This window comes from Chaetodon auriga, chromosome 11 (genome assembly GCF_051107435.1).
Source record: "Chaetodon auriga isolate fChaAug3 chromosome 11, fChaAug3.hap1, whole genome shotgun sequence".
NCBI classification, from domain to species: Eukaryota; Metazoa; Chordata; class Actinopteri; order Chaetodontiformes; family Chaetodontidae; genus Chaetodon; species Chaetodon auriga.
The window spans coordinates 22,517,501-22,543,039 of NC_135084.1; the positions used below are offsets into that span (position 1 = coordinate 22,517,501).

The 25,539-nt window shown below is 44.8% G+C and overlaps 1 protein-coding gene across 1 annotated transcript in view; it reads left to right on the plus strand.

Annotated features, from left to right (window-relative positions):
- Positions 1–25,539, plus strand: part of wdpcp (WD repeat containing planar cell polarity effector) — a 71,627-nt gene that overhangs the window by 33,091 nt on the left and 12,997 nt on the right. The window contains exons 8-13 of the mRNA XM_076742468.1: positions 3,330–3,466; positions 5,957–6,148; positions 13,579–14,182; positions 17,812–18,000; positions 18,302–18,425; positions 19,493–19,556. Coding sequence (XP_076598583.1) covers positions 3,330–3,466; positions 5,957–6,148; positions 13,579–14,182; positions 17,812–18,000; positions 18,302–18,425; positions 19,493–19,556 — 1,310 coding nt within the window. The remainder of the gene's footprint in view (positions 1–3,329; positions 3,467–5,956; positions 6,149–13,578; positions 14,183–17,811; positions 18,001–18,301; positions 18,426–19,492; positions 19,557–25,539) is intronic.

Here is a 25,539-nt window from a genome sequence, read left to right on the forward strand (position 1 = left end):
CCACTCACCTCCCACTGTGCTCCATTCAAAGCCTCAGAGGCACTAATTATTAGAGTAATGGTTGTGAGAGGGTGGGTTCCGGGGATTTTGTGTGTGTACGTGTGTGCGCGTGTGTGTGTATGTGTGTGGGTTGGGGGGGGGTGTAGTAGTAGGTTATAGGCTGTTCTCACATCTGTCACTTGTTAAATTAGCCTGAGACAATTAGAGTAGAGAGCCAGACCAGATCACACCATTGAACACATTTACCACGTATAATTACCGAAACAGTTTACAGTTACAGCCAAGTTGTGTTTGGTCTAGGTGTGTGTGTGTGTGTGTGCGTGCATGTGTGTGTGTGTGTGTGTGTGTATGGTGATTACTGAGTGTTAGATACTGAGTGTTAGGTAATAGTGGTTTAATGTTGTCTGCATACATTTGCATATTCAATCCCTGCAATGATCAATTTAAGTTAAATATACGGCTGCGTCTAAGGGTTGTTTTATATTATTGATTAATCTACCAATTATTCCCTCGATCGTAGTCACAACATCATAGAGCCAAAGGTTTTACTAAACCAACAGTCAAAAACCAAGATATATTTGATTGTTTATCATACAAACAAGCAGCAAACCCTTTAATTTGAGAAGATAATTTTTGCTTGTAAAATGACCAAAACTATCAAAATTATTGTATTTCTGTCCATTAATTGATTAATAATTTCCACTGTCGTCAAATCCTGAATTAAAATGTGTAAACTGTGTAATGACAGAGAATTCGTTTGCATTTTCACGACAGGATTGGACAACTTTCTAAAACAAAAAGGCTCTCAGTATTTGAATGCTGAAGAAAATCCCCTCTCTGATTTGCATGGATTGAATTGAATGTGAGGCCTGGTGCGTATTTGCCTCACTGAGACAACAAGCAACGGCAGCCAGGTCTGTTTTTGTTCCACGATGTGACAAAGCAGGCTTACTGTCCTCTCTTAAACTTTGCATCCTCAATGCCGGTTACTTTCCTGTCTCCACCATGAGCTCTGATTGCATCATACAGAGCAGTAGATTACATATATTTTACACCATCAAAGTATTACTGGCTTTCTTTGGCCGATGGCTGGGCCAAGCTGCGCATATGCTCCACGATTAAGCATCCTTAAGTGATTTTTCATAGCCGGTTTCATTTACCCATGTTTAAATGTGCTTTGGTTAAGCCCATTGGCCTCTTATGTCAACATGCTGCTGAGGAGATGGCATTAAATGGATTTAGAGGACTGTGTGTGTGTGTCTGTGTGTGTGTGTCTGTGTATATATGTGAAAGAGACTGTGTGTGTGTGCTTTAACATGTGGCTGGTTTGTTTAATGCTTGTGACTGTGAATGCATTTGTGTGTTGGTGTGTGTAGAATGTTTAAAGCATGCTTGCAGGCTTGCATGTATTAATGTATATGTAGCTATCTGTGCATGTTGTGTGTATGTGTCTAGAGGGCAAGTATGAATGTGTCCATATATACACTATTAATGTGCCCGTGTGTGTGTGTGTGTGTGTGTGTGTGTGTGTGTGTGCGCGCGTGCGCGTCTGTCTGGGGGGTTGTCCGGGTGGGTCATGAAGGTCTGGCCCTTAATGCCAAATCAGCCACCTGGTCCCAGATTGGGCCACAGCCTGGTTTCATATCCCTTCTTCATTTGGGAATGAATGGGATTAAACCTAATCCCGTTTATAGACACCCATAGAGATCAATACTAAACTGCATTTAACTTGATTTGTCTGTAATCTATTACAAAGACGCTTACTATTGCATTAAACGTTGTTGTGGAAAGCCAAGGCATCATTAATGGCTGTATTTTGTGATGGTTTAAGCCTTGAACCAGTTTTCATTACAAATGCTTTATAATCCAACTTCAACATAGGGACAGACTCACTCAACTGACCTGATTTAAGATGCAGGTTTTTCTGTATTTTCAAGCAATGTTTCACTTCCCTCGTGAACATTTGCATATTAATTTGAAATTTTCACACAACAGGATGATTTGAAGTGCAATCATACCAATACCCGCATGTTTATAAATACACACATGCCACGGTTAATTGGCGGTTAGATTTCTAAATCTCGGGGTGCAGCCTTACTCGTTCAACTCAAAGCAGGATATCTGAGAGACATGTGTAACAACCCCCCTCCTTTCCATTTAATTGGTTTCATAAACAGATTAATTTGAAGGAGAGGGGGGCTTAATTGCTAATCAGCGTTTCCATGCAGCTCCTGAAGAGTTGAACAGGATCAAGTGTGTTCTTCTACCACAAAAAAGGCCTTAGAGCCTGCAGTACACCGACAGGGGGAGAGAGGAGAGAACATGGGAGGAAGGAGATATAAAGAATACAGGAGGCGGTGGAAAGGAGAGGAGAGGATGTGAGAAGGTGGAGAGAGGAGAGGGGAAAATTAGGTGAGGAGGAAAGAGCAGGGAAGAAGAAACGAGGGAGATGGGAGGGAAGGATGGAGAACTGAAACTTCTGTCCTCCCTCTCCAAACTAATCTACACAAATTACACGCTATGACAAGGATAATGATAAGTGGTACTGCAGTATAATGAAGTGAGAACTTGTAGATTATTCAAACATTATCAGAATTTAAACTTAATTGTTTAAATTGTGTAAAAACACAAATGAATCCCCGTTAAGGGCTCGTAAAACCAACAGGCGGCATTGGCAGCGGGGTCTGTGTTGTGGGATCATGCAGCAGTGACCCCCTGTTAGCAGTGTTTGCACCAGCACTATTTTGGCCACGACTGTTTAAAACTACTTGTTAAAAACTACTAATCCTTTATTAAATAGCTGTAAAAACAACCATATCAACCCTTTAATGCTGAACTCTTCATTCATTTCCCTTGGATGAAACATTCTGAGATTGTAAATCCAGAACATTTCTGAATTTTCAAAGGAGGTTAATGTCACCTCCTCTGGGTCACGAATCGGCCTTATCAATACCAAAAAAGAAGAATCCATCTGTGAATGTTTGGCCTCTGAAAGTGTTCGGCTTCTGGGTGTGTTATGTCCCTTTTGATACAGTTCCTGCGTCCTCATGCTAATGGAAGTTAAAAGGCTTTTAGAATATAGAAAAAAACATGTGAATCATTATTGTTATTTATTGATAACTAACTTCAGTCACATTTTCTTGTATTTCCAATTATCTTAATTGAAGGAATCGTGTTTTGCTTAAAACATTATAACAAAGATGGAAACCAACTGTGTGGCTATGAGTGTTTGTGTCATGTAAGGAGACCGTGTCACCTCAACAATGTACAGTTGTTTTTTTGTTTTGAATCATGACATTCAGTGACAAATGTGGTGATGTCATTCCCAGCGGTGCTGAGCGATAAGCTGATTCTGCTGGCCTTCCTGGAGCAGAGCCAAGTGGCTGCAGTCTACCTCAACCAAAAGAACCAGGACTCCCCAGAGACTGGCAGGCGAACAGACAAACTCTCACCCTCTGAAATCAAGGTGCAGTAGAACGTGTCGACGGAGTGTGCATGAGTAATGTGTCTGTGTTACGTCTGTGCTTGTGAGAGAGAAAGAAGGAGACAAAGAGGAAGCAGAGACAAAAAAGAAAGGTGTCAACATGTCGTCCTGAATTTCCCACATTTCCTAAATGTTTTTTTCTTGTATCTGTTTCACATTCAGCCAGGTCCTGTTTGTGACTGAGTGAAACCTGGAAGCAAAGAATAAAAAGCACAATTCAGTCACATACAGGACTTCCCAGCACAGTATAAAAACATATAATAGACATTGCTTCCAATATAAATATTAATAAAATCCCATGAAATGGCTTGATACAACTTATAAATGATGAGCTTTTGTCGTGTTTGTATCTTGGAGCACAACAGGTGCACAGACCGTGAATGTATTCAACATAATCACCATGGGAATACGGCCCTTTGCTTTAAAATACCCAGGTAGCCTCTAAGTCTCTCCATCCTTCCCGTTTCTGTCTATTAATCTCTCATAAAGGTGTTATTGAGAGGCAGTCTGATCTGGAGGTGTTTGTGTAGGTGCTTGTAACGGGTCTGATTATGTGCCGTCCCGTTCCTCCCTCCCCAAAACAAAACTGCACTGTGTCCTCCTTCACTAGCTGGCTAACCGCTAACCCTGGCATTATCACATTACTGCCAGGCCCTTTTGTTAAGGTGTGTGTGGGTGTGTGCGCGCGTGCATGTTGGTGTGTGTAAAAGCAATCGTTCCTGCCTGTCTCCAGAAGCAGAGTCCTGATAAGACACCCCCCTTCCACCACCACCCCATATTGTACACCCCACACCTCTGTCAATGCATGTGCATGCAACCTGCAACATACACACGTGTGCACATGCACGCCCAGCTACCCATCCCCCACAACAAACACACACATGCACAACCACATACACATCGCACTGGTCCAGTGGGCTAAGCTGGAGAAGGGAGAGTTGGGGGTGTTGTGGGGGGGGGGCTAAACTAATCCGGCCCACAGAAAGTGGTTTTTGATTATTGCTGACCAGCAAACGCCAGCAGAAAAAAAGAAGACTAGAAGAGGGAAGAGATGGGTAGGGATGGAGGGATGGAAGGGGGCATGCGGGGGGCAGAGATAGTGTGTTATTAACCCCAGTGATTTCAGATTTTTTTTTCCTCTTATTTTCCATTTCTAATCTGTCAGTGATCTCCCGTTCAGCTGTTTGGGGCAACGCTTTGTTCCCTTTATCATCAGATGTACTTCCATCATTTTAATTTGCCTCTGTATTTTGTGTCCAAAGCTAACATCTGCCCAAGGGGGCAAGAGGGGCAGACATGGACCACTGAACCTCAAATCTGCTCTCCTCATACAGTACAGCTTGTCGATTTACACATTTCTGCATGTTTCTCTGCTTTCCCGCCTTTCTCTTCTGCACTGAGGAGTGTGTTTCTACACAGATGATCCTGTAGTCCTGCTTTTTACAGCATGCCTTTCTGTCAGGTCCCAGACACTCTGCACTGTGACAGAGGTCATGGACGTGTGTGTGCGCGCATGTGTGTGTGTGTGTATGGTTGTGTGTGTGCTAATGTGTGTGTGGTAGCCATCCACTCTGATAACTGGTTCATTGTGTTAGTGAGTGTGACTGGAGATATAGAGTGTATGAAAGGCCAGTATGATTATAGACCTGTGTGTGTGTGTGTGTGTGTGTGTGTGTGTGTGTGTGTGTGTGTGTGTGTGTGTGTGTGTGTGTGTGTGTGTGTACGCGTGTGTATATGTGTGTGTGTGAAGAAGAAATGAGCTGTGGTGTACATGAAAGGCAGGGTCACACTGTAAGACCTGCAATTTCACCTGCTTTAAAAGTGCTTCTGGATAGAGCACTGTTTAGTGGTGTGTGTGTGTGTGTGCGCGTATGTTCCTGTGTGTGTGCATGCGTGTGTGTCTGCACTTTGCGTGTCTATAAAAGTGTGCGTTGATATACACTTTTTACATCAGTGCCTCTATATTTATGTACATGTGTATTTGTGTGCATACATGCATGCATTCATGTATGTGTGTGTGTTTCTGTGTGAGTGTGCCCCCCCCCCCCCCCCCCCACAAGCGCCACGAGAGCTCATTACTGTGCGTCTCTTTGTTGTGGCCCGTAGAGCGTGGCGGACCTTCCCAAAAATATGCACATCACTAAAACAACAAGCCCGACAGAACAAAACACGCACACACACATTAATAATGGAAGATAAAAAACAACCTTAGACATCAACAAAAACAGGACGGGGGAAGGACAGGAGGTGATATTTGAGGCTATAGACGTGGAAGTTTGAGAGCCCTCAGGTGTTAACACGGGCTGGAGAGGTGACTCCAAATGGGTGAATCACTAAAATACCCTGAAACTTCCACTTCATCATGAGATACGTTTTAACTCCGTTGGTGCATCTCCTCCAGTTGACCTTTATGCTGTTTATCTTCTGGCTGTACTGCTCATTTGAGCCTTTTAACATACCATCCATGTCCAGGTGGTGGACGTGAATGTGAGTGGGCGTGGCCATGGGCACCTCAGGCGTGTCGGCCTCAACCGTCTGCAGGATGTGGCGCTCTGCTGGTGGAGCCTGGACCAGCCTGGTGAGGAGCTGTGGCCCTGGACCCCCACAAACACGCAAAGGAACAACCTGGTCCTGCTCAGCTGCTCGCCTACTGAAGGCCTCAGGGTACACGCACACACACGCATACACACACACACACACACACACACACACACACATACACACACACACACACACACACACACATTCAGTTGGTAAATGACAACAATCAATCACCAGGGCAATATTCACTTCTTGGTACTGGTATTGGTACTTCTTTTGTTGCAGCTGTTTTTAAAGGCAAATCAAGCTATTATTGACTTTCATAGTACACAAATAAAGTCCTGTATGCTCCAGTAAATTCTGCATTTCTAAAATAGAATGAGGGAAAAGTTGTGGAGAGCAAACAGCGTGCTCAAATTGCCAGGTAAGATAATTAAGTCTGTGTACCCACGGGGCCCCGATTGGAACCACGGAGCAACCCTTTACCTGTAGCAGCACGCTGGAGGGATTGGTGGAGTTTGCCAGCCCACGTGTGTTTTGTTGACTTGGCGAAGGTTTGCGACCTTGTCCCCGTGGAGTCTTGTTGGGTAACTGTGGGAATATCCAGTGGCAGGGCCGTTGCGCAGAGCTGTGCAGTTCATTCAGTCATTTTAGAGTCAGACTTGTTGGCTTCCACCAGTTTTGTTTGTTTGGGAGCGAATAGCTGCTTGATATGAAGGAAGTCAGGTGTGGCTCACAAGTGATTGTAAGAAGGAACATGAAATCACCAGGTGGTGTTTTGCTGTCTTAGTGATGTAGGTGTTGGAACAAGTCGTCGTCGTTGGGGAAACTCTCAGATTACCAGTCGATCTACAATATGTTTAAAGCAGTGAGAGCTCAGACATCCAGAAGGAGCTTGAACTTGAACCATAGCTTCTGCACATTGAAAGTCATGAAATCGGGATGCCTTCATTGGGACCCTTAACGCATCATTTTAACACAAAAGTGGCTTTTTCACTAAGGGGAAATCCTGTGTTCCAAATTTCTTATCAATTTGGAAGAATTTAGGAATTTAAAGAACATACACGGGTCACTGAAGCAGGTTACATACGTCATTCTCTATACTTCAGGAAGCCACCTTCTCGATGCATTCACTGCCACCTTTTGACAGTGTGAAGGCTTTGTGGTGTTTGTTTGTCTTTTTGTTTGAGACACTCGAAATCCTGCTCACTGGCTCTTTCAAGTTAAATCAAGCTTTTCTCCTTCAGCTCTCATCATAAGTATGTCTCACAAAACTTCATGCAGAAGAAGCTAAGCTAAATCTAATAATTGTCATGATTAAATACAGTAAACAAAACAAAGATATGAGACAGAACAAAGTATGAAACTGTGTGTGTGCTCATGACAGAAATTCTTAACTTTAAAGGTTTTTTAATAAGACTTTAATAAGACCTTTCAGTGGTGTTTGAAGCCTTAAACTCAAGTACACAAATCACAACTCCAGCTGTGCGTTTTTTCAGATACTCTCTCTCTCACACACACACACACACACACTAACACACACACACAGAGTGAAGACGTAGTGAAAAAGGCAACAAAGCTGCTGTTTTGAGTGGAGACCTGTGTTGCCGTGGATGGGATTGGGGATGGTGTGTTAGTCACCTCAAGGGTGGCACCTCTGTGTTGCACCTTCATGCATCACCATATGAAATAAGCACGAGAGCTAAGCTGTGGTACAGCGTGAAGGAGAACGCCTACATATCCACACACACACACACACGCACTTAGACACACATCCTCATGGCCTCCGGCAAAACCCTACCCGTGACCCGATTCTATGTCAACATAGGATTGGCTTTATGCCCGAAAACAGATGAAAGATCCCAAATTACCGAACTGGGCTTAACTGCACTCCTCATACCGCGCACCTCGGTAAGCATATGCAAAATATTCACCACACCAGAGAGAGAAGGGAGAGAGTCTGCGAGAGGGAGGAAAGATGAGCGTTACCAATTGCGTGCTAGGAAAACAGATTCACGCGGGAGAGAACGAGGGAGGGATGGGAGCTAGGGGGGCACTTGAATATTGAAATAAGCAAAGCAGATGTTGTTCGCTGCTTTTTCCGCTTGTTGTTTTTGGAACGCTCTCCACATTTATCACACTCCTTCACCTAGTTTATTCTCTCTGTCTCCTTCAACCCCCCTGTCCTCCTCTCTTCCTTCTCCTCCTTCCTTCCTCCACGCTTCAAGAACATTAAAGTCTCTTCGTGGGGCTGCGGCATCGCGCTCTAATGAAAGCGTTTGTTGTCATTTTTCAGATGCGCGGTGTGAAATTAAGCGAGCAGTTTATGTAAGAGCCGTGGCGGGAATCAAACGCCGGGCACACATCGGGAGACGCCAGCTACTTCAATCACTTCAAGCTCATATATATGTTCCTTTTGTTCAGTTCGCTATCTGCCGCACTAAGCCAATTTTCTAGCCAGTCTCTCGGCATTTAAAAAAGTCTGATTTCTTTCCCTATGTGGTCTTAATTCGTATGCCCCCCCCCCCCTTTCCTCATGCTGATAAGTGGAGCCACGGCACGCAGGGGGGTGGAGGGTGGGAAGGAGAGAAAAACACATACATAGTTCGTTTTTATGCAGCCAGTTAACATTTTTAATTATCCTTCCTTCATGCTTCCCTCCCTTAACCCCCCCCCCCCCCCCAAAAAAAAAAAAACACACGCAAACCATTTCCTGGAATTTAATAATCTTAATGAAAAGGAAACACCAGATGAATGTTTTCCTGCTTTTTTCAGTCATATTTTTGTGGTTGTATGCGTGTTTATGTTTGCGAACATACTTTTTTTGTTTAGTTTTTTTTTTTTTTTTTTTTAAGCGTGTGACGATCCTGTTATCTGTCACCAAACAGTTTCTCTGCAGCTGTTTGATCTGCTTTTGTGTGATTTCTGTTTTTCTTTTCAGTATTATTGACTTCAGCGCCGTGCTGCATGGCGTTCTTCTCTTGAAAATCAAGAAAAACCTAAACAGAATGTCCATGAAAGACAACCTGAAATGAAATAATTTGTATAGAAAGAATGTATAATTGCATAGAAATTAAATAATTTAATCTGCACTTCATCTCCTCCACAACTGCTAGAACACTATGATAAGGAGCCTAAATTAACAGAATAAAATGGCTCATTTTGCCTCTAAATCACAAAAAGCTGCAGTCTTATTGTGCAGAATTAAAGCATGTACAGTAGAAAAAGCATTTTCAGCAATGCACCGCCATCATAATTTGGACCATGAAAGGGTCGGGTGTTGAATCCAAAGTGCAGAATTACCCCCGAGCTCCACTGCTTTGTAAAAATCACACAGGAAACACTGCTGCCACAGTTTCGGTTCTTGCGAATAATGGAATAATGTTCCACCCGTTCTACAATTATGTTCAGTTGTACCAATTATGACAGTTAAGGTGTGAGGAATATTTTTGGTTAGTAATCCCGCCGTGCCTGTGCATTTTCTCACATCACTACCTCAACGCTAACCCTAATTCTCACACCTAAAACTTCCCAGTGCCGCCCCCCCCACCCCCCCCCAGCCCCCTCATCCCTTCATCCCTCAACTCTCCTCCGAGTCCCTCCGTCTCTCTCTCTACCCGTCTCTCCCTGTCTTTCTCTGCTCCGTGAGCTGGAAAATTGGCTTCAAAAGGCCACTGCTGTGAACAAGGGCCAGCCACACAGTTGGGCCCGTCCGCTTTATCTTTCACGCCACGGAGGGGAAAAAAAGGTGCTGGCGAGAGAGAGACAAGAAGAATGGAGAAGAATAGTTTTGACCAGTCACTGAAACCAATAACCAGGAGAAAGCTACTTACTAGAGGCCTTTCTCTCCCTCTCTCTCTCTCTCTCTCTCTCTCTCTCTCTCTCTCTCTCTCTCTCTCTCTCTCTCTCTTTCTGTCTGTCTCCCTCTCCCTCCCCCGCTCTCTCTCTCTCTTCTCTCTTTGCATCTTCCTCTCCATGTCTCCAGCCCTCTCTCTCCCCTTTCTTCCTCTCTTTACTCACTTCCATTCCCACTCTTTCTCATCATCTTTTGTGCACATTTCTCTCCGTCTGTCTCCCTCTCTCTCAGCTTCCCCTCACTCGCTCGCTCACTCCCTCTCTTGACCTTATTCATCATTTTTCTGTTTTATGCTCTCAGAACCGGGGAATGCAGTGCGTTCACAAGTCACAATACGCTCTGGAGTTCAGAGGCAAACAAATCTTTGCTTTTATGAATATATTAAAATGACACATGCATGCTGTATGTAGGAAGTCATTTGCACTTCTTTTCAAGACCGGCTGTTGTTTTGAGCCTCAAAATGTGTTTATGTTAGACTTTATTCATGTACCTCTTAAATTGATGCTTTAAAAATAATGAAAGCTTTTAGTCAGAATTGTGAGATGAATGCCCAGAAAATTCTCATAGTGAACATTTATATTTAATGTCTGCAGTCACACTGGTTACTACAGGACACCCAAAACATCACACAGCCAGTTGAAAATGAGACTGGTCTTCAAATGATGTCTGATGAGCCAAACAACCGACAGAGAGTTCATGTTAATCAGCTGCAGATAAATCTGCATGTCATCATTCGCCAGTCATGCTTATGGTAGCACGAGTGTTTGCAGTCTAAGAGCTTATGTTTTGAAAGATTGAAACCTCACAACCCCGAAAGTCTCGAGTGCCATGCTCTAATCTCCTAATCAGCTGTGTTGCCTTCAGGGACCTTTCACCTCTCTTTGCTCGGTCCACATGGAATGTAAAACGAAGCACATCACGGCCTTAAAAATGACCCGGAGTCAAAATGCTGCTGTGCTGACTGTAATAAATGTGACGGTAAATGTGTGACTGAGTGTGAGAATATGCAGTTTTTGCAGTGTGGTCTGCTGCAGCACTATTTTAGATTAGAGATTTATAGACTGCATCCTTTTTACATATTGCACTTTAATGAAACACCCATAAGGGACTCCATCTAGACTTTGGAAGTCCAGGTCCAGTTTAGCTCAGGGCTCTTGGAAAAGTCAGGACATAAATCATGCAGATGGAATTTAGCTGACGAATATTGGGTAGAAATATCTAGAATCATTAGGTCTTTAAATGTGATTGAAAGGATCTTAAAGTGAACCCTAAAATGTCCTTGAAGCCAATATAATGAGGCCACACGTGAACTAAGAAACTCTACATTTAATGCTGGCCAGAGGTGCCTTACAATATATCAGATGATTATAATAAGGAGTTTCTTATAGATAAATAAAATGGCTGTCTAGCTATCTGTGTTATATATTGTATTTTCAAACATTCACATAACATCGGGGATGATCAGTCGTTTGAGGCGCATTACTTTCTGCTGGTGTGAAAATAAAATCATTAACTTCATTCAATTTTACTGTAGGACTGAGTAAATAAATACCAAACTGTGGTCATGATCATAGCATGACTTAGCAGTGAACTGAAGTGCAGGTTGGGTTGAATGTGTGCTCACTCTCTCATATCACACGTGGTTTCTGTGCATGCATCAGAATAAAAACACGACTTGGTCTCGAACTCTTGGAAATATGCGCATTGAACCAGGCCGTGCAGTATTTTCTCGTTGCCTCTGAGCTGTAGCTGACGCTGTCCCCCTTCTCTTTTCCTTGGAGGGTCACCTATCAGGGGAGGCAGAGCTGAATCAGCTGCACCTCATCCCCGATGGTGCCACGGTGGCATGCTGGCACAGCGGGCACTAGCAAGCCGGGCACGGGATGAAAAGCTGAGAGGATGAGATGTGGTTGGGGGGTCAGGGTTTGTGGAATTGAAGTAGGTCTTGTGATTCCTGTGACAGCATTCTGTGGGATGGACTCGATGGACCCTCGCCTGCTATGTGTCTGTGTGCAAGTTTATTTAATGCATGTGTCACTTTGTCCCTGCGGAAATGTAGCTATCCAGAGAACCGCACCCTACCAAGGATACCCCACCCCTTACATGAATTGAGCCCCTCTTGCCTGCTGCCTCAAATAAACACACACACACAGCACCCACCCCCTGGGGAGCAGCAGGAGCTAGCTCTGGGGGATTATGGAGAGGGAAAAAAGCTTTCAGGAGGACAGTCATCTGCTTCTCTCCTGCTGTAGACCATGGGCAGGCAAAAAAAAAAAACTCTTCCTCCCTCTAAGTCCCTTTTTGGCAATGCCTGCCAAAAAACTGGGCCGGGCAGCTTTGTGAAAGGAAAGGAAGGCAGGCAGGCAGCAGATCCCTCTTTCTGTCTGCACGGCGAAAAGAAATGGGCTCATTTAGCCAAAGCTGCCACGGTCAATACAGGGCTCTGATAGAGGCTTTGGTAAGGTGAAATCCCTCCTAAAAAGCTCTGTTAGTGACTGTGGAACTGTTGGGCTGCTGTTTAGTACAGGCTGTTGTCTCCTGTCATCCACCCACTGTTCCTGGTTCCTTGTGGGTGTTTTATCGACAGTACCACCCGTGACATGGCCTATCTCCCTCGGTGTCAATGCTAGCTTGCTTAGCGGGGCCATTGTGCCCACTCCCACCAACTGGTTGTGGTTCAGCAAGCAATAATCTGAATTCAGATTTTCACCATCGGTCAAATGATTCCAAGCTTTCTTCACGTATCATCCTCTTAATAGCGAAAAGGGCTTGTTTCTTGTCATTCACTGTGTGTAGTGTTGAGCTCTTGGCTCCTCACACAGGTAAACAGAGGGGGCTGTTTATCGCGGGGTGCCAAGCTGTGGCATGCTCAGGGAGAAGATGGTGTTGACCTTGAGTTAAAATGGAGCTCTTATCATTAGCTGTCTTGATTGACAGCTGTGTGTTTATGAGCAGTTTGGACGGCTCCATTTCCTCCATCTCCGGGGGTTTGGGGATGTTGCCATGCTATGACTCATTTCTCTGTCTTCCATGTCCTTCTTTTATGCAAAAACAGGTTAGTTCATTCACTGTACTGGCACAAGTTGGCATCTTCCAAACCGACGAACATGTTAAAACAACAGCAATTCCTCTAACCACTCCAGTATCAACAGGGTAATTTGATCACTCAACGACCAAAGACAGACACAGACAGAAATAAAAACACAACGTATCACTACAAATCCAGTAATGTCCATGGCCTTCATCTGAGTTTGGTAGACTGTGGTGAAGAAATCCACACTTGAAAGCACGGATGTCTGCTGAAGTTGTTAAGATATTAGCTTTTTTCTAATTTTTACCCCCATCAATTTCATCAGCATGCTAACTTGTTCACAGTGATAATGCTAACACACTGACTTTAAGCAGGTACAATGTTTTCCATACTGACAGTCTAAGTTCAGTGCTAGCATGCTAAATGCACAAAGCAATTTTAGAGTCAAATGAGTAAACACTCCAGAGTTAGAGGGCCATGCTCCAAACATCTCTAGTGTGAATGTGCTGTAACAAATGTAGAAGTTTGTGTCATCCTGCTGAGAGAAGTGAAAACAGTTTATATGGGATGTTACTGTGCATTATGGTTCTGATTTATAGGGAGGATGTTTAAGTGTGCATCCGTCTCTGAAATCACTCTTTTCTCCGTGTTTCCTTCCTCTCAAAGGTCCTTAGCTCGGTGCGGACAGAAGGGAATCTCCTAGACTGTCGCTTCAGCCTGCTCCAGCCCTACCAGCTGCTAACAGTGGAGCTACCTGCAGGACCCCAAGGATTCAGAGAGGGGTCCTGGGCTGAAGCCTGCGTGTACGAATACGCACGAGAGCGCCTGCACCGCCTGTCCGTCACTCGCATCCCGCTGCCGTCCCATCCTGTCTCCTGCTCACGACACCCCTGTGAGACCACACTTGTCCTGGGCTTGAGTGACTCCTCCCTGGTTTTGTATGACCAGCGCCGGGGGGTCTCACTCCTGGCCTCCTGCCCCATACTTCCCACCCTCCTCGCCTGGCACCCTGCTGGGGCCGTGGTCATGGTAGGAGGAGAGCAGGGGGAGCTGATGTGCTTTGATGTGGGCTTGGCACCTGTAAGCATGGCACTGGTAGCAGAAGAGGTAGCTTCAGCTGCCACGCTAAGACTAGCTCAGCACCTGCGCTGCTTCGGAGGCCTGGAGAGACTGCAGTGGGGGACGAGCCTGGAAGGAGGCCCAGAGGGAACCGATATCCTGATGTTGGCCTTTCATGGGGGGCCACTAGCAGCTCTGAGATTCAGACTAGGTGGGTGAAATACGATTCAGAAATACCATTTCAAAAACAAATGACTACACAAACTGCAAGAAAATTTGAGATGCCTGAAGCAACTCATGTCGATCATCAAAATGGTTGCTGATGAACTGATTATTGACCTGATGGTTTCAAGAGTCCTGAAAAGAGTGCGAAAAGTTAAAAATGCTAAGCAAACGTTCGCATTGCTTTAAATGAAATGCTCACACAGAAGTCTGTAGAGCTCTATAAGCTGGTGTGAAACGTGTTCATCTCTGTGAATCTACATAAACTAACCTTAATAATGCTGCAGTTATACTGGTTTGATTTAGAAGAACACCAGATCCGGTTCAGTGCTGATAGAAAATGAATAGGAATAATGGAGTAACCTTCCACAGCATCGTCGTCATCTCTTCCTAATGAAGCGCCCGCCCCCCTTCAGACGCTCTTCCTCTGTTTTGGATCTGACACAGTATCTGAACCCCAGCGTGTAAATATGGCTGCTGAACGGGTCGACCTCTTCACTGCTGAGGGAAGTTAATTTGTTGACGGGCGGGAAGGTTAGCAGGAGTCACGCTCTCAGAGGTCATTCAATAATCGCCCCGGGGCAAGAGCCCCCCAGGTGCATTCTGGGATGCATTTTTCCGATAAATCGTTTACAGTGGCTGCGCAGTCCCTCGGGGCCCCCAGATAAAGTTTGCCAATCAAAATGTTTTCCGAAGCAGCCACCTCACCCTCTAACACACTCGTACACAAACACACTCGCGCAGCCTCACACACACTCGCGCAGACACACACTCAGTGTCTTTAATTGTGACTTTGGAAAGAAGATGTGACAGTGGCACGCAGCTCTCTGCTGAAGTTTGAAAGCAGGAGTGTGGGGGTGGATGGAGGAAGGTAGAGGACTGTGCGCATTTGAGTTTGTGTGTGTTTGAGGGTGTGTGTTTGACTGTGTGTATTCAACTGCGTTTGCTTGTGTGCACAGGGAAAGGGGAGGGTGTCTTCCAACAATAGCTTCCCCTCCTCTGATCGTCTGCCAAGGTTTTGATGAAGAAAGTCACTGCACGTCTTTTCTCCATGATAATTCTTCCCCCCACACACACGTGTGTGTATTCTTCTATTTCTGTGCTTCTGTGCGCGCGCGCGCGCACTCACACACACACACACACACACACGCTCACACTCCAACTCATTTGTTTGTTTGCTTGCGCTCCTTCTTTGTATTGACTTGTTTCATAAGGCCCGCTACATGACAGAAGGAGTGAGTCGGGAGGCGGCGAGGAAGAAAGACTTGGCCAAGCTCCAAGTTCTCTTTTTTCCATAGGAGGCAGCCCTCCCCGGTGCCCCCCCGCCCCCACCCTCCTGCCTGCACCGAGTTATCTCATCTGGGCACACGTTGGCCGCGGCTGGGCCTGCACCGGTACAGGCTGTGGAAGGGCAGACCAGGGAGTGTGCTGCACCACACGCAAGGAAAACAGTCATTCTTATGTCGGGATGGGAATTTAGTGAAACATCGTTGATGTTTAAAGAAGAATTACGTAACTAGTGTAAAAGAGAGCGTTCAAGCTGGTGCACCCTTATTTGATATTTATTTTGGTGACAGACGAAAGCAGAAGAACGTTCACTCAGCGGGCATTATGGCAACACGAAGGTGGAGTCTCTCCTCCACTGCACAAGCTGCAGCCTGTTCGTTTGGAGGCAGAGCTCATTTGTAGTCAAGTCTATCCAGTCTAATCGACTGGAGACTAATCGATTAGTCGGGCGTCTTACAATGAGCATCATCCCTAATTTTTAGGTATTTTCATTTCTGAAAAGAAGATTGATTGCATAAACTAAAAACTACAATTTACTGAGTCATTGTCCAAATCTAACAGTTTCAATGGAAAATTCTTTCATATTTTAGAGGACTTCAGTGCCTGGCTGTCATTCGTATCAGCGGTTTGTCAGTGGTTTTATCTCTGAAGTCCTCTTGTGGTCTTAATGCTGCACAGTATGATTCTCTGGAGCTGTTTGTTCCTGCTGCTGTTGTTTTGTGTCTCACTCAGAGACGCTGAACTGAGCTGCTCAAATAAGTTAGCGTGGACAGGTGTGGGACAGAATTCACTTGTCCTTGCCACCACAATGATCCATTGTCTCTGCTCGGAGCAGACGTTAACGCCCAGCCCAAGGACTTCAACACACACATCCACACGCACACACACACACACACACTCATAAACACAAACTGCACCACGCTCAGCTGATGTATAAGCCACATTAGCCCACTCTTTAGGGGATTTGGGGGCTAGCTAATTGCCAGCTTGTCATTTTAATTGCTCATACCCACCCCCAACACACACACACACACACACACACACACACAGACATACACACACAACTTCTTCAATTAATTAATTAGACAAGAGTAAGTGGTGACTTTGCCTGCCTGCAGTCTGGCCCGTTGACAGCACCGCTGTCTGTGATCACCTACACTGTCCAGAACTGTGCCACCACTGTCCAGATTTTGTTTAGTGGACACGTAAGCTTAACCACATCATAGCATGTATGTAGCATTATGTGTGACACGCACTTATACGCACCATGATCATCATTTATGGCAGCATCCGTTTGAGTGTGATGTTGTCGCTCTGCTCCTCAGCACACATCAGCCTCAAAACAAGCTAACGATGCCTCGACTGTTGCACCGTCATGATCGAGTGACAATAGGCAGTAATCACCCCTGGTATTCAACACCTTCACTTCTCGGATGTGTACTAAAGTAGTACACATAAAGAAACACACATGCACCTTTGCCCTTTTACACACAGAATGAGACACCTCCGCTAACGGGAAGGGCACAAAACCGACTCCTTCCATTATTCAACAGAGTCCTAACGTACACACACAAACAAAGGCACAACCAATCAGCTCTGGTCAAAGGGCCTAATCAGTTTTGGAGTTCCTCTCATCTTCTTAACAGACATCTGAGATGTTGGGCAAAGTTAGAGATCTCACACATTCACACATGCAGCGTTCGAATAAGATTTTGGGAAATTACCTGACCTTAATTGAACAGTTAACTCAATGTAGCTCAACCTTGTTTTTATTTTGTATTTACACTCAGATGCTCACTGAGGAGACACAAGGGATTAAACAGGCTTCCAGGCTAATTGATTGACGTGTCAGTGCCAGTCTAACCAATCCACTGCTGCTCCAGAGATTAGACCGATGCTTGAGGAGGTGCTCCACAAAGTTCGGCATGGTCACACACAGCCAGGAGCAAAGCTCTCCAACATTAACAAGTATAAGATATAATAAAATGGGATAAAATTAAAAGCTGGATGTACATTTTGATCTCATAAAAAACAGCTGTTGTCAGAGCTTTTCCAAATGAACCATCTGTTGCTTTGCCGATGGCTGACGGTAATGCGGTTCTGCTGTGTGTTGAGAGGAAATAGAAAAGTTTAACTTGATGTTTGATTTGGTCGATAATTCAGTGATTCAGTAAGTATTAGTTTGGGTTAGTGGTTTATTTATTTATTTGTAAAGAGATGAACGAGATTCTGCTGCATTTAACTCTTAATTTTGATTTTTTTTTTTAATCTTTTCTTTGCTGCCACTTTGTTTTCTATAATAATAAACCACAACCTGCCTCGATGTGACAGGGTCTCTGACTGGGGGCCAGATGGGTCCTGGGGAGCTGCTGCAGCAGCGGCTGCGCTGTGGTCAGGTCAAAGAGGCACTGGGCGTCCTGGAGGCCATGGACTGGAGCATCATGGGAGACGAGTGTTACCGTGGCCTGAGCTCGATCACCAACCACCTGCTGAGACTGGAGCTGAATGCACGGACAGAGGGTGGGTCTCTGCGTTCAACACTAACGTCACTTTTATAGATATTTCTGTCAATTTGGATTAATTTCACTGTTTAAATCAAACCTCAGTAGTCAAATCTAAAAGTTTTGGTTATTGTACTTTATTTACATTTTAACTTCTGTTAAATTTGGTGTTAATTAGCACTTGAATTAGACTTTCTTTTGTGCATGGAGTATTTATGCTGCGACGTAAAGGATTTAACTGTGCGAGCTGAATTATCTTTAAAAATTTCGGCCAAATTTTATTCATTTGTTCATTGTGTGTGTTTGTGTTTTGTCTGCAGCCCAACTAGAAGCAGCGCTGGGTGTGTTTTATGCCCCCGCTGCCCCCCTCTCTGATATGGTGATACTCGAGTACAGGGAGCCCATCAGCAAGTGTGCCCGTCGCTTTTTTCACCACCTCCTCAGGTAACGCCACCTACTCTGTGCTCCTGCTGTGGTCCTAGTTTCATCTTCCGAGGGAGAAATTAGTTTTTACGTAACTCCTCAGGGGGGTCAAAGGTCAAAGTCAGCTACATTAGAGGACTTTTGGAGCTAAATGCATTTAAATACGTAACACTATGTTCTTCCATCAGACTACACATCAGTAATTAAAATATAAATCACTATTTTTAAGGCATTAGCAGAGCGTTTTATTCCTTTTATCAACAGAGGGTGCAGAATCAGAAAAATAAATACTGTCCAAAAAAGGTCTTTCAGAAAATGACATCCATTGAAGGCACAATTTAATACCGCTTATTTGCAGCTATTTTAAAAATTCTAAAAGGGAAATAGCTTTTGAATTTCCTCACACACACACACACACACACACACACACACACACACACACACTGATGCAGCTTTGAGTCATTCATAAGGCAGAGCACCTCACATGCACCTGTTTAGGCTGTTGTTTCATTTTCCCTTCTGCCATGAGAGCCTTTTGAAATGCCTGTTTGACTGAAATAGACCCTGTTGTTCCCCCACACTGCTGCTTACTGCTCTCCATCCTGCAATTACCTCCCGTTTCCTCTCTCTTTCTTTCACCTCCTCTGTAGCGGAGCTGGAGCGTTGTTTGGCATCCCTCCTCTCTCCTCTCTTATCACCTACCTGCATTCTTTTTCTCTCCATCGACATCAAATGAAGGAAGCCCCCCACGCCTCCTCTCTCCGCTTGTGTTTGTTTGTTTCATGTTGGCTCTAGACAGGGAAAGTTGTTTTGTACTGGGAGATATAGCGCTCTCTCTCCCAGCTTTAATTCTGGATAATAGGAAGAGGACCTGCTACTCTCAGTTCAATTATTGACAGTTTTGTATGCAGAGGTGTATGCGGATGTGTGCGCATCGAGGTGTGTGTCTGCCTGCCGACCGAAGGCAGGAGGAAATGTGCACTACTGACCTATCCATCCATAAATTTTCATCTAAAGCGTGTGTTTAGATTCATTATTGTTCTTTTTTATCAGGCTGTTGCTCTGTAACTGTGTGTCTTTCTCTGCAGACACCAGCGCTTCGAGAAGGCCTTCCTCCTCGCTGTAGATTTGGAAGCCAGAGATTTATTCATGGTGAGTGGAAAGTAAATTTCTTTTCAGTTGCTTTCTTGAAAAATGTGACACTTATTTGGACAAAAAAGGTGCCGACATTGTAGTAAGTCCGTCCAGGAGTTTATAATCTTGTGGACACAAATGAACAACTAATGCAATGAAAGAAAAATGTGACAAACATTTAAAATTTACTGAACTTACAAAAGTGCGACATTGTGGTCCAACAGCCTTTGTCAGATGTAAGAGCAGATGACCGGGTGTCATCGTTGTACACCTCTAAAATAAAAATGGGAATGTTTCATTGTTTCACAATGGGCAAGTGTCGATTTTAGCCAAGAACTTAAATGAACTTAGAATTATTAATAATTTGTAATAAATTAATCCATCCGTCCATTTTACACAGCTTATCCAGAGTTCCAAGGAACTCGAGTGTTCAGAAGTTTTTGTTGTACACTACTAGGAAGTCCTGAAGTATGTTTTCTTTGTCTTTTTTCCATCATACATTCAGGCCAGTATGATCATGAAACATGTCAAATAGCATTCTGCGTGGCATTAAAAAGGTCTGAGAAAGTGTTAAATGTAACTTGGTGAACCCTGCAGAAGCCAAACACAGAGAGTACAAACACATCTTCATCACTCATCACTCACAGGCGCTCCGTAACTACAGGCAGATAATGAGGGGAAGAGAAATATGGAAACTCCTCTGAAAGGCTGGGACACAAATTTTCTTTCAAACCACAGCACCTCCACTCACAAAGAGATCAGGACCAACCTGAACCTGTTGTGAACCCCATGAGCATCAGGCACTGCTTAATCCACAATTGTTCTTTTATTAGATTATTTATTTAGACCGTTAGACTGGTTATTTTTGATCAATGTGGTCCATTAAATGACACATAACAACTCTTACGACATTTTTCCAACAACACTTTACAACCTATTTTAATTGTTCATTCATTGTTGTACTGACATAGTGTGTGTGTGTGTGTGCGCGTGTGCATGCATGCGTGCTGCATGTCAGAGAGCAGGTGTGATCTCAGTATGGGCCCCTATCTTTTCACAACCTCCGCGGCCTCGGCTCGGCCTTCTCCTCTCCCCTCATCTTCCCTCTAACTCGCTCTTTCTTCCACTCCATGCTGAAATGCTCTTCTATGTGTTTGACCCCCTTTTTCATGGGGCCCCCTTTGCTCCATGCTTCACCAACACCCTAGACATTAATACAGACCCCCATACACACACACACACACACACACACACACACACACACACACACACACTCCTCTTGCTCCCTCAATCACACTGATAGCAGTGGTTCCAATTACCTCCCCACTAAGTAGTGCTGCTGGGAAGCCGAATTGAAAAGGTGGAGTCGAGCCTGTGGACCTTGAAAGAGCGCAAAGGAGGAGAGAGGGGGCCTGAGAGGAGAGGAGGGGGTAGTGGTGTAGATGGAAAGCTATATGACAAATGCAAAAAAAAAAAAAAAAAAAAAGAGAGAGAGGGAAGGAGGGAGGCGAGAGAGAAGAGCAGCAAGGTCTTGGTCTGTCACTGTGGAGGTGTCGAGAGATGAGGAGGAGAAACAGAAGATGAGCACAGAGATGGAGGTGGATGGAGTCGTATTTACTAATAATTTTCAGTGCTGGGTTTGAACTGACTGCGACGGGTGGAGGCAACCACGTCAGGTCGAATCAGACTGGGTCAAACAAGCCTGAGCTGTCAGCAGTTTGCTCCAAATAATAATAATTATTATTATTATTCTCCTCAGTGCTGCAGCGATGCCGCTTCCTCAAAACTCAAAGACATTATTCGTGAAATGTTTGTTCTCATAGATCATTTTAATATTTTATGCCAAGTTATTGACCATCAAATAAGAAAAAAGTGCAAGTGACAAATTTTAAAGACAAAATAGAAAACATGCCATCAATTCATTTCAGACACAGTAAAGTAAAGGAGGTGACCTCGCAGGGAGTCACGGAAATGATTTGGGTCACGAGTGTTTGATCTCAGAGCCTGATTGTGTGAAGTTGGTGTGATGTTATCCAGAGCTGGTGCGTCACTGTCCAGAGGCTCTGCAGACTGCTGGAGCAGAACTACAAAACAATTATAGAGTAAATTCACTCGTCCATTTCAGTTGTTTGAGCGCTGTCCCCCCCCCCCCCCGTCGTGGCTCTGATACTGCAGCCAGCAGATGTTTTTTCTTTTCCTCTTTTAAATCTAACTAAATGCTGCACAGGAGACATATTTCTAATCACATTTTATCGTTATTTCTAGTTTTTTGCTTAAGATGAATTGGCTGAAATGCAACACGAAGTTAGCCAGCGTTTGTGAACGTCTCTGCGCTCTCAGTGTATCTGGCTCACACAAACACAGACATAACCGCAAACCCTCTGCAACAAAGCGAACGCTCGCTGACGACGAGCGTTTTCAAGCACATTTCTTGCCTCAGCGACCAAGAGAGCAGCAACTCGTCCTCTGAAAGGAGCGACAGAAAGGAAGAAGGAGAAAAAGAGGACGTTGACATTTCACCCCTCGCTCTGTCCTTCGCTCTAATTAGGTTGTGTTGTTGCTTTAACCTGCTGGTCGGCTGATTGAGTTGAGGTGGAGGGGGTTAATGAGGGCAACCCCCACCTTCGCCGAGCTCTTTTTAACTTCCAAACTTGCCCACAGAACTCAATAACGCACCATCGACTTGATGAAATGCACACACTCAAGCACACACATAGATAACATGCACACCCTCACCTCTTCTAGAAATACCCAGCATGATATACACCCCCTCCATCACCAGACCCCCACCCTGTGAAGCCCCATTGTTTCCCAGCTAACAATAGAGGCCCTCCAAGCCCTTTTTCTAAAAAAGAAACCTTTTGTTATAATGAAACACTTTAGTGTCAGGCTAAATTGAGGGGGAGGAGGAACTGGTCGCAGGGGGGTGTTTTGGCGGAGGTGGTGGTTGGGGGTGCATGTAGAGGTAGTAGTAGGGGGTTACTGAGTCGTTTGCATTTTTTTTTTCATAATTGGCGCTGTTCTGTAGCTCCCTAATTAGCCTTTGATAATGAGTTGATAATGTAGCCAATTAGGTCATTCGTCAGCCAAGTCAAGCCGACAACAAGTTTTTTCCTCCCCACCTCCCTCCCCCCCTTTTCTTCTTCTTCTTCTTCCTCTTCTTCTTCTTGGGTCTTTGGCTCTTGATGTAGCTCGTTAATTAAATCAAATTGTGTGATAGCGAATCTGATGCTGACTCTTTTGTTCCCCAATGAGAGCTTGTACTGTTTCTTGTTAGATACGCCAGCAGTAAGGCAAGCTCCGTCTTTTGGGTTCACCCCCTATCTTCCTCTCCTATCTGACGCCGGGCTTGGCGGCGCTGGAGGAGGAGGAGGTATCGCACGTCTTCGGCAATAAGCTCATTGTTGTCGCTCAGATGAGTAATTAGCGTTATTAAAACGTTAAGTCCTTAACACCTATCTGATAGAAGTGTTAGTCAAACACAATGCTCCTGGATAACAGGTGTGTCAGAAAACAAGTGTGTGTGTGTGTGTGTGTGTGTGTGTGTGTGTGTGTGTGTGTGTGTGTGTGTGTGTGTGCATGAATGTGTGCAGGTTCAGCAAATGTGCTCATGTCCAGGGATTATGTTAATTAGTGAGTATGTATTTTCATGTTTGCATGCTTGTGCTCATGTGGATTTGTGTCCGGTCTCCCTGTCAATATTTGATCCGACTTCATGTTTCTGGCAAAGAAAAACTCCACCCTGAAACATTTTAGTACCAAAACAAAACCAAAAAAAAGTCTTATCTGCTTCGACTTTCCAGGACTAATTGTTAACGGTCCTGCTTATAACTGGCTGAATGCAGCTGATGCGACATTTGCCTGAGATATTTCCTGGGGTTGCAGTGAAGCCTGAAAACTTCAAAAGCAATCATCGGGATTTGATGTCCGTCTCTCAGAATCAAAGAGCGAAGGCTTCTCTCCAGAGCCGCCTTTTGATGCTGATATTTTACAACCGCACGGGGAGAAACACAGAGACAAAGACTGCGTCCAAAATCCCTCCCTCGTTCACTCATTCATTATTCCACATACATTCCACATACCCTGTTCCTGTACAGGTATTGTCTTAGCCGTGCCATCCCCCTTCTGTTTTCCTTAAAAATATCAGTGAAAGTAAAGGAAAATTTGGTGCATTTAGTTGCAAATAGGGAGTGATGAATCTCTACAGGTAGAGTTTGACCTTTTGGGCAAAATTGCAGTTTAACCACACAATTTGACAGTTTTTAAGAAAGAAATATGCTGCTGTCACTGCTGTAACACTTTTCCTATTATCTCTCTACTCTAAATGCAACAAGTTGTTTCCTGTTCTCTGTGAGGTGTTGACAGGAACATTACAGATTATGGAGCAGAAATCCCAGAGCTGAAACTTTCGGCCTGTGCCTGCTGCAGTTTGAGGTTGCACATCTATCACTCAGCGCTGAGAGGGTGCAAATCCACAGCGAACGCTTGCATATGTACGTCCCACCGATCCACACTCTGTCCGTTAATGTGTCGTAAACGCTGCCGTGTGCCAGTTAACCTAATCCCTCATTTATTTGGAGGTAACCCAAATATCAGTCGATATCCAGCTCATAGTGTCCAGCACCTAACCCCCCCCCCCGTCTACTCCCCAAAAATGGCCCACTAAAACGCCCCTCTTTATCAGCCGCTGCAACCCCTAAAGCTCTTATATAAATAAGATTAGTGTCGTGTTTGAGCGTCGGGGAATAAGAGGTGTAATATCTGATGGTTTTATATGCAGTATTATTGTTATCCCTTCTTAGTCAGGCTGATACTCCTCTCTCTCTCTCTCTCTCTCTCTCTCTCTCTCTCTCTCTCTCTCTCTCTCAGTTCTCTGTTTGTCTCTCTCGCTCTCGTTTCACATTTGTTCATTCGTTTATTCTTTCTCTGGGCCCCTCTCTCCAGATTCAGACAGTATTATGAGGAGCTAAGCTGGAATAAAGCGCCCCGGCATCAAATGTTCATATTGTTCTCTTCTGTCTGTCATACAGTCTCTCTCTCTCCCTGCTGCTCTCTCTCTCTTTCTTTCTCTCTCACACGAAAACCCTTGTTGTGAATCTTGCCTTCCTCTCGTCTTTTATGTCTTGTTCATCGTCTCTCTCTCTCTCTTTCTTTCTTCTCCCTCTCTCGCTCACACCTCGCTGTCATGTCGGCCTCCTCTCCTCCTCGCCTGTTTTAATCTTCAGCTGCTCTGTTTGTTATCAATTAGGAAGCCTCACTCATATCTAATTGAGGGGCCGTGTCCTCGTTCACAGCGGCTGATTTAGCCACCTCAGTCCTGGGAGCCGATTTAGCTTCTTTTGAGGCCATTTTGTTGTCGGCCATTTTCACATTTCCTCCTAACTCCTCGCCACAGAGGGCAGGCACCGCACTATAATTACCCAATCTGTTCCCATTCATACTCTTCAATTTCAGCACCTCTCTCTCTTTCTCTTTTACTCCCCCTCTTTCCCTGCCTCAATCCCTCTCTGCTCCCCTCCTCTTTTGGAAGCCAGCACCTCCCTCGTTTTTTTACTCAAGGGGTACAAAAGCTGGGTTACAATATGGGGGTATTAGGACCGGGTGCAGGCTCAGCTGGGGGCAGGCTTTAGCCAGCTGAGGGTTATCCACGGCGAGCCCGGAGTCACGGCACTGATGTCCTGTGATGTCGCTGAGGCGGAAGACTTTCCTTAACACGCTGTACCCTTTGATGGGCCCTCAGGCCCTGCACTCGGCCCGAGGAAACCCTGCGACCCTCGTTGGGTGCCAGGATGAGGGTGTGATTCACTCCCTGTTCAATCAGTTGAAGTTAACTTTTTTTTTTCCTTTTCAAATTTCACCTCACCTCAGATTTACAGATAATTTTATTTGTGTAATGTCAACAGTATATTAATTGCATTCCTTCAGCCTGTTTTCCACGCAGAGCGACACATTCGCACTGAGCTGACCAGGACATTTCCAGCCTTTACTGCCGGTTGTTGAC